Source organism: Psittacula echo (assembly GCF_963264785.1).
Source record: "Psittacula echo genome assembly, chromosome: 1".
In the NCBI taxonomy this organism is placed as follows: Eukaryota; Metazoa; Chordata; class Aves; order Psittaciformes; family Psittacidae; genus Psittacula; species Psittacula echo.
In genome coordinates, this window is record NC_137735.1 from 91,554,865 (window position 1) to 91,568,684 (window position 13,820).

Sequence of the window (13,820 nt, forward strand, 5' to 3'; positions counted from 1 at the left end):
CTGGAGCAGAATCATACCAAGGCAGGCTTGGCACATTGGGTTAAAGGTCCTCGCACGAGCTTCAGAAGCAATACCAATCAATGTCAGACACACAGAAATATCTTAGCCCAAATTATAGGGTTCAGCGGTCATTTCTTATACGTAATTAGAGCAAATAATCATCCAGCTGATCTGAAAAACTTTCCTAAGGCCTCCTGAAGAGAAAAAAATAGAATCTGTGTTAGCAATCACCTTTCTTGCCATACAGAATGTTCACTAACGCTGAAGAATATCATAAGTGGAAAAATCCACGGGGATTTAGATGCACAAAGCAGGCACCTACCATAATGGCAAAGCAGACCAAAGTTAATGTTTGGGGTTCTTTTACAACCCAAGCTGTAAACTCTTTTTCTTCTTTTAAAAGAGGGCAGCAACTTGAGGTACCTGAAGACTGAAATCTCTTTGAAGGCAGGAACACCTTACCATTTTACACCTAATATTTTTCTCTGCATATTCTGTTATCAGGATTCTTCCTAAACTTTTCAGAAATGCTGTTTTTCTTTCTTAAATGGGATTCTAGTTTTGAGTATCTCCATTTTAGTCTCGAGCCATACTGGAACAACAAAAGCTACAGCCAACAAGCACAGAGCGACTGATCTGCAACTAGTAAATCTGGACTTTTAGAGAAACTGAGGCATTCAAAAGCAGCGGCCACCCTTCAAAGACGAGAACATAATGAAGTACTCCTGCTTCAAGCAAGACTCTACTTACTTTGAAAACATTACCTTTGTTCAACTAAGCATCTGAATTAATGTCCAAAAACTGAAGTTATCTGACACAAGACACCAGTGAGACAGTAATAAAAACATGGCTTTGTACATGAAGTACCAGTAACTCAAAATGCATCCCTCCTAGCCCCCCAAGTGTAGGGATACGGCTGAGAGGGGATTGACCTGCCTGGAGCATTCTACAGCCCCATAGTTTCCATTGTGGAATTGTCAGTAAAGAATGAATTCAGATACCACAAAGGAGGGCTGCCCACAAGCCTAGGCTGAGGGACGTGATCTTCCCCTCTTTTCCACCACATCCCCACACCCACGGAGATCTGCCTCAGCTGAGGTGGGATCCCACAGCTCCAGCTGCACCCCGCTTCCCATCAGCCTACTGTCCAGGGGACGGAAGCAAGAGCGTGGCTGCTGCAGGTCATTCCAGCCTTTGGGAAGGAGGAGTTAGTGCAGCCCCCACAAGGGACCTCCGTCCCCATGGTGAGGCCGCCGCAACCCTGGCCAGGCCCGAGGCACTAATGGCGGCTGGAAGCCTCCCCCCACCCGCCACGCTCCCTCCCGCTGCCGGCCTTCCTCGTGACTCGCTTCCTCCGGCGGACGGGAACTGGGAGGAGTGAGCGGCCCCCACCCCGCCAGCGGAGCCACCCCACTGCCGTGCCCCGCTGCCCGCGGAGGAGGGACGCCGCCGAGCCCCGCCGCCGGGGCGTGCCAGAGGGCGTCCGCCGCGCACCCAGCTCCCGGCCGCGCCGCAGCGACAACATGCCCGCCGTCGACAAACTCCTCCTGGAGGAGGCTTTGCAGGACAGCCCGCAGGTAGCGGCCCGCTGCAAGGGGCGAGGCCGGGCGGGGGGTGCTGCCCGCTGGGTCCGGCCGGGGAATCGGAGGGGTGACACCCCGGGAGGGTCGGAGAGAAGGGTGTCAACAGGCGCTGCAGGAGAGCAAGGTGGCGGGGCAGAAGGGCGGGCTCCGGGCGGGCGGAGAAGTGGGTCAGGGTGATTTCGCCTGTCGGGATGCTGTGAAACAGGTAAACAGCACCCGTGTGGCTTCGGGAGGAGGGCTTTCCTCTCCTACTGAGCATCTCCCAGGGAAATACAGGCTGTGTCTGCTGCTGGGGGCCTCCGGGGAAGAGAGCTGCACCCCAGCGCAGGGGCATGGTGTGAGGAGGTAGGGGCACAGCACCCTTTGTCCTCACCTCCCTCAGAGAAACTCCTCCTTTGGCTTTTTCCTCATGCCCCTTTGTCTCGGGTAGCTCTGAGAGTTGCCCTGAACAGGTGAGGTGTGCTGGGGAGGGATAGGTGGGCATGGCTCACAGCCCTGGCTTCCTCCGAAGTCCCTGAGGGAAAGGGAGGCTTCTATTCGGTGAGTCACCTGGCCTTGGTGACAAACGTGGGCTGAAGGAATGTCACCACCAGCGCGTGTACTCCTCTTTGCTCCCAAGGGAGGTGGTTCAGATACAGAGGCTTCCCATGAGGATAGATGAGGTGGATCTCATCAAAGATGACCTCCTGAAGGAGTCTGAGAAATGAGGACAGGCAGTTGCCAGCCTTTGCTTCCCCACTGCAGGCAGGGGGACCTTTCTCACCTGCACCCAGGCCAGTGTAGTGCCCCATGCACCATCACTTAGAATCATGATCTGACACAGCTGCACAAGAGACTGCTGACCCAGCTGCAGAGACCCCAGAAGAGGACAGTGGATGCCCCATAGCTGCAGTGAAGAACGCACCATGTCATGATGTTCTGAGGGGGCAGAGAGGTATGAGGCCTCAAGAGCTGGGAAGGGAGTGTGGAAGGAAGGAAGTCGGGGTGGAATAGAGAAGGAAGGGGAAAAGGCAAGAGTGGAAATTGCACAGAAGGATGGGAAAGGCACACTTGAAAACAAACCATAGTGCGGACAGAAATACAAAAATAATTGGCGATGCAGGGAAGGAAGAAGGGAGGACAGGGTAGTAGCTCCCAAGTAGCCCTATGTTGTAATCCTAACTCATCTGCTGGTGGATGATGATGAGGAATGAATAGGTAAGCTTCACAACAAATTGCTGAAAGGTGTTACGAAGTCTGTCATGAGTCATTTTGAAGGAAACATTGGACATGCACCTGTCAGGACTAAATGAGTCTTGGGCTCATCTTGATCACCTCTTCTTATCCTGATTTTCTGCGATTCTGTGAAATCCCATCCTTGTAAGAACAATTTTCATCATCTGTTTGATACTGCGTATGTGGAATCATCCTTGGAGATTTTCAAAAAGAAGTGTGAGTAGCCTGATGTAATGTCAGACAGCTCTGCTTTGAGCAGGGGTTTGGGCAAGGTAACCTGCGGAGTTCCCTGCCAGCCTGAATGGCTCTGTGTTCCAGCTTACCAAAATGTGCTAGATAACATTATTAAGAGCAGTTATTAACTTTTTCAGTTAATAACCTCTCCACTGCATTCTGGAGCTGAAGAACTTGACACACAGGATAAGTGAACTCCTACACCTCTTCAGTCAACACTTCCTTCAATGATTAAAAATGTAACACTGGCTGACAGCAGCTGAACAATGCACTGAATTGAACCTGGAGATCTTCATCTTTCTTCTGACCTGAAGTGAGGGTTGTTAACATCTCCTTTGCAGTTACTGGAAATCCCAGGCTGTGCATAAACCCGAATATTTGAAGGATGTTTTGATTTGATTTGGTCATTACTTTTTGTTCAAGTCCTACTTGACTTTGGAAGGGAGGGGTGTTGTTTAATTTTTATGCTGGCCCAGTGTTGCTAAAATCTATTTCCTTTTTTATGGGGTAGTATTTTCCTCAGTCTTTTATATTTGTATTACTTTTTCACTGGGGAGAGCATTACATTCATAACGCAAAGGGTCCCTCTGTGGCCTGGGTGCTACGAAGTGAAAGCAGAAAGGAAGTCTCTGTCCCACAGAAATTACAGCATAGCAGCTTGTGGAATTACTTCTGTGTGAAGTGACCTGATTCTCCTCTGCTCTGTACAGTCACAGGATTGCAAAGGGGTGGTAAAACAAGGATATAACTTCACTTTGTGTAAACAATGTGAAGTATGTGAATTACGTGCAAGACAGAAGAGAATTAGGCCAAAGTTATTTCTTCATCAGCTTTCTGAAACTTGACAACATAGTACTTTTGTCTTGATTTATCTCCAAACACTGCCTGAAAAAGGCCATAAGAAGTGCCTTTATTTTGAAGTGTTTGGCCACAAAATAGGAGAGAAATTTACATAAGCAGTCATGCTAAAACCAAGAGAAGTACTTCAATGACAGCAGAAACTTTTTCCTATGCTGCAAGCAGCTGAGATAGTGATGCGATTAATGAGGCCTCCTAAATGTTAGCTTAATATTTTGACTACTGGTTTATTTCAGCAGCATTAGCTGCTATTCCAGAATTTGTCAAAACAGCAACAACTGAAATATACATGTGCTAGTATTTTCTTGCAGTAATTTAAAATGGTGTTCTTAAATGGAAAAGTTTCCAAGAATAACTTCCAAACTACTTGAATCATTAATTGTTTTTATTATTTTTGAACAATGTGCTAATAACTGAGGCCAAGACTTTCAGAAATTATTTCCCAGAGCTCTTCTACCTTAACCCATATTTAGACATCTGAAGAACTGAATGTGCAAAATGTGAGATTTGGGAATTTAGTTGTCATTCCTGTGTTTGGAAACCAGCATGCAGAAATGTGTAATTTGTACCCTACTTTGGACAATTCCTTTATAACTTTTTAGCTTTGACTTGAGGTTTATGTTGATAAACACTGTGTTGAGTTTTATCATATTTGCCCTGCCTAGATTTATTTTTTTAACTGTCTTCATACCCAATGCATTTTATGTGCTGTTGTAACACAAAACAAGGCAGATGAGCACTGTCAAGATGGATGATAGTTTGTTGACATTAGTTTTGCTTGTTTTAATTCATCATTGAAGGTAAAATATTTAAACCCAGGTATTTTTTAAAAGCAATATGCTTTCAATTACTGAAATAATGGCTTAGTGTGGAAAACTCTCAAAATCATGCCACTGTCTGTGTGTTCTGCACAAAGGTCCCTTGTAAGTTTGGGTTCTTGGTATCCATTTCATTGACTTGGCCTTCTGTCCATTCTTCGTTCTTTACATTCCCTTTATTTGAAAACAGTACTTCGTATTACATACCTCTTTGCATGCTAAGATCTCAGACTAGTTTCCCAAATGCACTCACTGCCAGTGTTTCTAAGGTAGGAAGTATTGTAGCAGCTTAGCATGTTAGCAGACTGAAATGTTGAGAGCTTCAGAGTTACTCAAAGTATGGAAGTACTCACGTGCAGTGTCTAGAACAGAACCCAAAGGCTGACTACCAAGTCATGACTTTAACTGCTGAGCAACACTCATCTCTGGCTTAGATACTTCTTGGCAGAGACGAAATGATAGTTAATCATAGGCCAGGATTTTTGAAGGATGCTTATTTTGAGTTTTTCAAGACAAATGTAAAGTCTGGGCTGAGTTTTGCGGAGAAGAATAAATGGCTTGAAGTACGTATGCCTTCTGTTGAAGTTCCTCTGCTATTTTAAACTATCTTAAATCTTGGAGTAGATTTCCCAGATTTGAACTTGGATGCTACAAGTACATTAGAGATTCCTGTAATAGTAGGATAGATAAAGCGCTTGCTCTGTGACAGGACTAATGTGATTATGAAAGTACTGGATTTTGTGTGCCCCTCACATAAGCAGATGAACTAATCAATGTCATACAAGTTAGCTGTACAGCTGGAAAGACATTGCTAGTTAGCATCAAATAGATTGGATTAACCAAAGTTAAGACTAAGGATGGATCATGACTTTGTTAAAGAGATAGCCTTCCCTCTTTCATTATTGTAATGGTCTAGCAAATTCTGGAGCTTGTCATTATTCTGATTTGTTTTCCATCTCGGGAGCTGTGTCACCAGCATAATTCTTTGTTCCTGATGATTCCACAAAAAAAAAAAAAAAGAAGGGAATTCATGTCTTGAAGATAACACAAGTCATTATGCTCTTTTTCCCTGCTGTTTGCTGACAAGGATGAGCTAGCAGGATGCAGAAAGTGTGGGGTGTCCCTGAATGGGTATATGCTTCTGCACCTGCTGTTTAAAGGAACATGCAGTTGTTTGGGCCAGTTACATCAGCTAGGTTTGGCAGTGTCCCTTTAAGAGTTGCTCAAGACGGTTGAGAGTGAATAATACTGTGTAAATTATCTCATGGAAAGGGGTGCTTTTAATGAACTCTGACATTAGAGAAGTAAAGTGAGCAAGCAGTGGTGTTTGACCCAGAGTCCTTAACGTGGTTTGTATTACTATAGTGAGCAGGTAGATATTCAGGACTTTTTACATTCCTAATTTTGTTGGAAGGAATGGCTATTAACTGGAGCAACAAACTGGGAGTCAGGATTTGGCCGGAGCATTTTATCACTTTACTTCCTTATGCTTCATCTGATCTATCCATAACAGAAGGAATAATTTCTACATGTTTTGAGATTCTGAATGAACAGAATTATGCAAAGTTTTAAAGACTTACTATTTCTGTTTGATTTGTATTTTTTGCTACCATCTATGTACAGTTGTTTATGATTCTTTTTAATATTTTCACTCGGGACTAAAACCATTTGCTTTCTTTGTTTTGTTGAAGACTCGGTCTTTGCTCAGTGTATTTGAAGAAGATGCAGGAACCCTTACTGAATATACAAACCAGTTGCTTCAGGCAATGCAACGAGTCTACGGTGCTCAGGTAATTTGTCATTTGTATTTCTTTTGTTTGATGTGGAGTAGAAGATAAATTGCTATTATGATACTCTTATTTACATGGAAGCTGCCAAGTACCTGTACCTCTTCAGGGTTAAGATGAGTTGCACAGGTGTTTTCCATCTGATATCTCAGCCCCTTTCTGCCTTGACATTCAGAAGAGTCATGCATGGAAAAAATCTTACTTTTGTCTGTCTCCGAACAATTAATGAAAGAAAAATTGTGATATGTCCTTACCTTACCATACACTGGAAGGCCAGCCTTGACAAAATTGCTTGTCTGAATGTCGACACAATACACAACTAAGTATTAATACTGACTTTAGGCATCGAACTAAGATGCTATGACTCATCATTTGGAAGGAACTGTCTATGTCTGTTGATTACCGAGAATATGTACACTCTAAGTCGCACTGAAGCTGAGTACCTAAAGTAGTCAGTGTGAAAAATGCAGGAGCAGAGGAAAAAAAAAAAACAAACCACTTTCTGAAGTACTTATATGACCTAGAGGACTAAATCCCTTTGAAAGTAAAACTTGTAAATTATATCCAATGCTTTGAAAAATATTATTGTAAACCTGAGTGATTTTTCAGTGAAGCTAAGAACTAGGTATTTCAGAATACCATATCTAGATCTTCAGAGACGTACGCTATCTCATAGACTTTATTTTTTGCAGGTATTTATGCAAGTTAAATACCTGGGTTCCTTAGAAACAACAGCATTTTTATTCTTAAACAAGTAAATCAAAGGACAAGGAAAGATGAGAAGAAGTAGGGTATTTTGAATTTATTGGAAGACTTCAGTGCCCAATTCTTAGGTTATCAGGAATTAGTTCAGCTATAAAATGGTTGCAAGTGTATGTCCATTGGTGGGATTGCTCTTTTGGGTACTGGTAGTATGACTTGGAAGAGTCGTCTGTCCAGGATACAGCTACCTGAAAGATTTGGAGTGCTTCAGAGTTTTTGTGTCCTGTGTTGCGTGCAAATGCAGAGCAATCAGAGGCTTGCAACACAACTTAGATACTCGGAAGACAATACAGTGCACATCCAGGGTCTGGCAAAGTGACATGGAATCAGCGCTGAAAATCAGTGATGCGCATTTTGATAGAATCACTGAGTTTAAGAGTAGCAAGAGTATGGGCGTATTGGATTGTAGGAATCTGAGACCAAAGAGCAGATAGGATTACAATGGATGAAAGAAGGAAATCAGAGGATAAATATGGTTTGATTACAAAGTGTCCAGTTTGTGGACTACATGCCCCTTTCCCCTGTTGATGCCTTTTTAGGATGGCATTTCAGGAAGTGGTTACTCTGGCCTGTAATTTGTGAAAAAATGCTTTGTCTGCTTCTGTTTGCCTCTTCCTTTTCATCTTGGTGTTTAGCCTTCTCCGCTTCTGTTACCCTGCAGTTTTGACACTTCCTCTTTCTTCTCAGTGTCTCAGCGCATTTACCCATCTGTACTTTGCAGTCCTACTGAGTTTACTTCTTATTCCCAGAACTTCTTGGCCACTTTTTTCCTGCATATTTCCTGCTTTAGTTTGATCCAAGTATTCAGTCACTTGTGAATATTGGATGTGTTCTGTGAAATACATCATCACAGTTTGATGCCATTTTGAGATGAGGGATGCGTAGTAGTTATTTAAAGTCAAGCTTTGTAAGGATGTGGAAGAGGGCACACTGCACTACCGCTGATTTACTGGCCAGTGTTGGGGACTTTACCAATGTACACTCAACATCTAGGGTTCTTTGTGTTGCTGCTTCTGCTGTTTAAGTCTTTGGGATTCACTGTGTCTTGTGATTCAGTTTGGATTTGTGTTCTCAGAATCCTGTAGTGGCACAAAAATGTCATTGCAGTAAGAAAAAAGCATAAGTAAATCATACTAATTATGTAAGCAGAAAAAAAACCAGAAACTTTTTGTGGTGTTTTAAAGAAGTCTTTATTTTTGTATAGACCTAAAAGAATACACTGAAATTGGGGCAAAATTCTGACTTTTTCTAAAATAAAAATTAAGGTAACTATTTAATTCAGCCATATCTGGTGGTTAATTCCCAAAAGAACTGTGGTGTTGTACAGGCTAACATTGATTTCTGACTAATTTTACAGAGCTTTGCAAATATCAATCTATGCTTTCCAGGAGCCATTTATGAGTATTTCAAAGGAAGACACACTTTCCAACTGAATTAAGAATTAATTTTTGAGAGGCACATGCTATATGATTGCACTTGCTGTAGAAAGAGAAGTGTAATGGTGAATTGCACACTGAACATCAATGGAGAGTTTAGAAAAATCTATATGTAATATTTTTTTGCTGTCTAATCACAACCTGAAAGAAAGTCAACCTTTGCTGATGATTGTATGTGTTGGCAGGAGATACGTTGTCTGGCCTCAACAGCAGCACATTAGGAAGTACTTGCTACCAACCTTTTTCATTTTGAGAGAGGACAAGATTTAACAGAGAGAGTGTAAAAGTTGAGAGTATTGAGAAGCCAGGTTCTGAATCTTTTTAATTTCCTGACTTAAATTTTGTCTTTGCAAAGTCATTGTCATCCCCTACTCTTAATTTCCTTACCCATAAAATAGGAAATACAGTTACTGACCTACTTTGAAGCACTGACTGTAAAAATTACTGGAATCACAGTTGTGGCAGTCAGACAAAACACCAGGGAGTTATACCAGTCCACAGTAATGAAAAAAAAATTTTCTGGGGTAGTTTACTAGAAGTTTAGTGTTCCTTGTGATGAAAACTCAGATTTTAATGTAATTCAAGCCACTGTAGCTTGTGATGAAATAACAATAGTTGATGATTCTGAATAGATGCAGTGCAAAGTCTCAGGGAAATAGCAATTAGTACCAACTGCATGCTGTTAATTATCCATGTGGATATACGCATATATTTGTCCCAAAACACTGCTTTCTATGCAGAGCAGCAGTAAGCTTGCAAGTTGACAGCTTAAGCTGCTCTAAACACTTGAATCAGTGCCTTTGAAAGGAATGTGAGAAAGAAAAATTTCCACAGAGCTTTTTAAAACCCTTGGGAAAGGAGGAATATTTTTGAGCATTCCCCCCCCCCCCCCCCGTCATTTTTTAAGTTACAGGTTTCTGCTAGGTGCCAGGAACCTAACTTTTCACTCTTGCATGCATGCAAGCAGGGCTTCATTTTGCATGCCTCTAGCTTTTCTTATAAGAGTATGGCGATTGTTGGGATGGATGTTCATTGGGATGGGCTTCAGTAAAAGGAAGTAGATGGAATGACTTGAGGATGGAACGACTTTGGAATGACTTGGAACTGCTTTTGTCCCAAGAGTGGAAGGAGGGATCTTGAGCATGGTATCACAGTGTGTAGCAGTAGATACGCTGCCTAGGCACCTGGAGCCAGTTCATGTGGAAGAGCTGGTAACACTAGGCTGCAGCTGGGTGATATATTGCTAGCAGATTGCCTTCGGGTGCAAGGCCCTTAATGTGTGACAAGCTCCTGGTTGCTGTGCAGGGCCAGGACAGTGCTCTCGCCTCTTTGGGCACCCACACCAGATGTAATGGGGTGGTGACTATTTTGCATGTGGAGTTCTGTAGTGAAAAAGAAACTGCAGTGCTACAAGGCAGATGTAATGTATGATGCTGCAATTAAGAAGTCACAGGAGCCAAATGTATGAGCTGTGCTCAAGGTGTAAGGTTTGATTGATCTGGCAAGCCTATATGTGTAATTACAGTGAAGCATTTTTATATGTCTTCATCAAATAAACTGCATCCGTGTGAGTACATATTGTACTTCCTGCTGTAGTTCTACCATCTGTGCTGTGGTTCCCTGAGGTAGTTATCACTTTAGTGGTCTTACAGAGGAAATGCATCTTACAGAGTTTATTCCCATAGTTCTTCCTCGCAAGCAAGCCCTGATGGTGCATCTGGTATTACTGCTGTCTGAGTTCTGTGAATGATGAATTCATTGTTCCAGACATTTTATTACCTGAGAATATGCAATGCAGCAAGCAGAAACTGATAGAAAACTTCATTTACCTCAGTTGCATGCTGAGGCTTTTGCAATGATGTATGAGCAAAATGTGACCAGTTCACATTCCTGACTTTCCACTGCCATAGCAAACTATTTTCAGAGCTTTGCCATCATCTCCAGTTCTCCATCATACTATAGAACTGGCTCAGCTGGGATCTCCACTTGAAATAAAATGCCATTTGGAAACTCAAGAGGTTGTTGTGTCTCTACTGACTATTACAAGGGATAAACAGTTAAGTATGTTAGAAGAAAACAAGATGCAGTATTTTATCATTGGAAAGAGGTTTCATCTCATGATTCCTGACAACCTGTCTAGGTACTAAGAGCAGTGATGGCAGAAGAGGAATAAAAAGAAATCTGTGTTGCCTTTACCAGTATATCCAGAGAGAGAACAGCATGGGAATTGTGAAGTGTAATTCTGTTCAGCATATTTGTCTGTGTGAACAGTTGTCTTGTTATTCCAGAGTCACAGGGGCAAAGCAGCAACAGCCTCTGGGGCTCACTGCCTTTTTATGTCCAGACTTCCAAGGAAACTCTTTACAATTATGGAATAGTCTTGGGTAATATGCACCGTATTACATGGGTATCAGGACAGCTTGAATCTGTCCAGGACTATTTTAGGTGGTGATTAACACCAGTGTTACTTCTCTTCCCAAATTCATGATACCTCATGTCTGCATTTTTTCTGCAGTGCTGCTTGTTTTATCTTCCTGTGTATTGACTACCCTAGGCTGTAACTCAGTAGATAGGTGCCCAGGTCTCTAGGGCACACATGGATTTATGTATTTATTATGTTGCATAGCTAACCCCAAGTGTGCAGAATTCTTCAATTAGTTCTTGCTAAACTAACAAGTAAACACTGATAGAGGTTTTCTTTTAATTGCTTTCTTTTCACATCTGAGGGAACAATTGTTACCTTTTCAAATTATATTTTTTCCCAAAACCTTATGAAACAATACATTTTAAGTTAGCGTTTTTGTAAACTTTCAATTCCACATAGAGAAACTTCAATAGAATATTATATAGGAAAAACACTTGCAGTAAATTACAGTTGTCAGCACTGGCTTCTCTGAAATACTGTATATATTACTGTCTGATGTTCATTGTAATTTTGCACCCTATACCTTTGCACTTCCTGGGGCATATTCACCATATGTTGCTAACAGAGGTAAGCAAAGCATTATCACATGAGAACTAATGTATTTGCGAAGCCATGGGAGTTGTTTTTAATACTGGTGATGAAGTTGTCACCGTTCCTGGAAGTGAATTTATATTGCACTAAGCAGGATCTGGAGATTTGAGTACTACAAGGAGGCATAAATGTTTGGATGCTGTACTGTTAGTAATTGTTTTGCAGGAAACTGAAGAGATTCTTTCCCTACTGAAATGACCATCCTACTATAGCTGCTTTTGCTGTTTTACAGCAGAGTTTTGACTAGTATCTTCTCTTTCTTGAAGCTCGTAGGTGATCCTTGCTGAACTGTTCACATTTGTGAGGACTGAATGCCATGCTGTGTATCAGCAGCAGGGCAAGCCGTATGTTAGCTTCATCTTATAAAGTGCTGGGCAGCCTGAGCACCCTGGTGAGGCTTAGTTTCTCTCAACCTTGGGTTCATGTTTCCAAGCTGTTTAATATGCAAACCTAAGCCTGTAGCACTGTAACATTTACTAGGTTGCTGGAGAATTCTGTGACACACATGTGTAGACAAGCTTCATAAAAGTAGACAAGCTTCATAAAACTGTTGTATCAAGACCCAGTTCTTTCTGTGCTGTGCCTGGTTTTGAAGGTAAATGTGTTCCCTAGTTCTGAAATTATGAGAAGGCTGCAACTACCTCTTTCAACCACATGCTGTTTTCTCATCAGGCATTTAGGTTTCCCAGATGCAAGCCAAATTTTATTACGTATCATTCTGCACCTACAGTGCATGAATAAATACCTTTACAAGTATCTTGCTTATTTATGTGAAGACAACTTTGGCAGTTCTGTGTACTGGTTACTAGCAGAGTTTTTAAAATGCCAGCTTCAGCCAGAGTAGGAAAGTAGCTTTGAAGAAAGCTTCATTATATTGCGATTGGAAATGGACATGTTGGAATAGTTCTCTGTCTTTAGATGTTAATTTATAGGCTCAACTTAATCCTTTACTTGCCCTCAAATCTGGAGTCTGTTAGGTGACTGTCTACAGAAATACCTTTGGACTTAAGTGTACTAGCCCTCAGAGTTTACTTTGGAAAAATACAAAGAGAGACCCTAAAAAGGGATAGACGGCCTCATGGATAATGATTAATAGCATGGAAATTTTATTACAAACAGGTTACAGAAAAATTATACTCTCTTCTGATGATATGAACAGCTTGGTGAATAAAGGTCATAATGAAAAAGGTGAAATTGGCCCAGAAAAATCACATGCCTTTGTTCTGGCACTAGATCAGAAAATAACAGTTGGACATTTTCTTGCCGACTTATGTGGAGGCAGGATAAGGTACTGAACTTAAGAATTAAGCAATGTGTCGGTTTTTAATTTCTGGTAGATTAATGCTACATTCAAGACATCACTTGCGTTACCTTATATATATATATGAACTGGTGTTAGTGAACTTTATAAAAATTTATTCTTAGGGCTAGGTTAAAAAAGAAAAAGAAAAGCCAGCACATCTGTAATCATAACTGATTGCTTGATACCTGTTTGCATACAATCCTTCCTTCCTTCCTTCTGGTATACATTTTTTCAGTAATGCTGCAACAGTGTTTTCCAGGTTAGGTAAAATCACCTAATGAAAATGAATGTATTTCTGAGGCCCAGTACTAGCTAATTTTGCCTTCGTATAGAGTACTTGGATTTCTGTTCAGGATTTTACTGAGTTTGTGCCTGATACATCATCTCCTCGGAAGCTCTCTTGCTGCATAAATGCTTGATGAATTCTGAAGTGTTAAGGTAATGTGGAAGAGAAGTGGAGCAGGCAGTCAGGATTGCATTGTAGCTTTTCTTTAGTTGTGGTATGCTGAATTTCAGTCACTTTAGGACAAGAGAGTTGAATGTTGCTGTATTCCGTGGGAAAATGGCTTGTAAATAGATTAAAACCGTTAAAATAATTTGCCTAGGTTAAATGGATCTGTCTGAAGCAATGCAAATAACTTTTAAGTCTTGGGACTGATTAGTAGTGGGAGGGAGGGGAGAAAACTGATTAGGAAGAAATGAGAGGAGGATTAAGCCAAACTTTCCCAGAGTGCTTAGCAATGCAATATTACTTCTAGGTCAGCGGAGCACTTTGCCTGCTTCCTGTTCCTTATGCAGTGTGTTTCAG

The 13,820-nt window shown here is 41.6% G+C and overlaps 1 protein-coding gene across 1 annotated transcript in view; it reads left to right on the forward strand.

Annotated features, from left to right (window-relative positions):
* Positions 1 to 1,523: 1,523 nt before the first annotated feature.
* The window catches only part of APPL2 (adaptor protein, phosphotyrosine interacting with PH domain and leucine zipper 2), a gene marked incomplete at its 5' end in the record, with an annotated part of 35,062 nt that continues 22,765 nt past the window's right edge, over positions 1,524 to 13,820 (forward strand). The window contains 2 exons of the mRNA XM_080627377.1: positions 1,524 to 1,577; positions 6,400 to 6,498. Of these exons, the coding sequence (XP_080483503.1) occupies positions 1,524 to 1,577; positions 6,400 to 6,498 (153 nt within the window). The remainder of the gene's footprint in view (positions 1,578 to 6,399; positions 6,499 to 13,820) is intronic.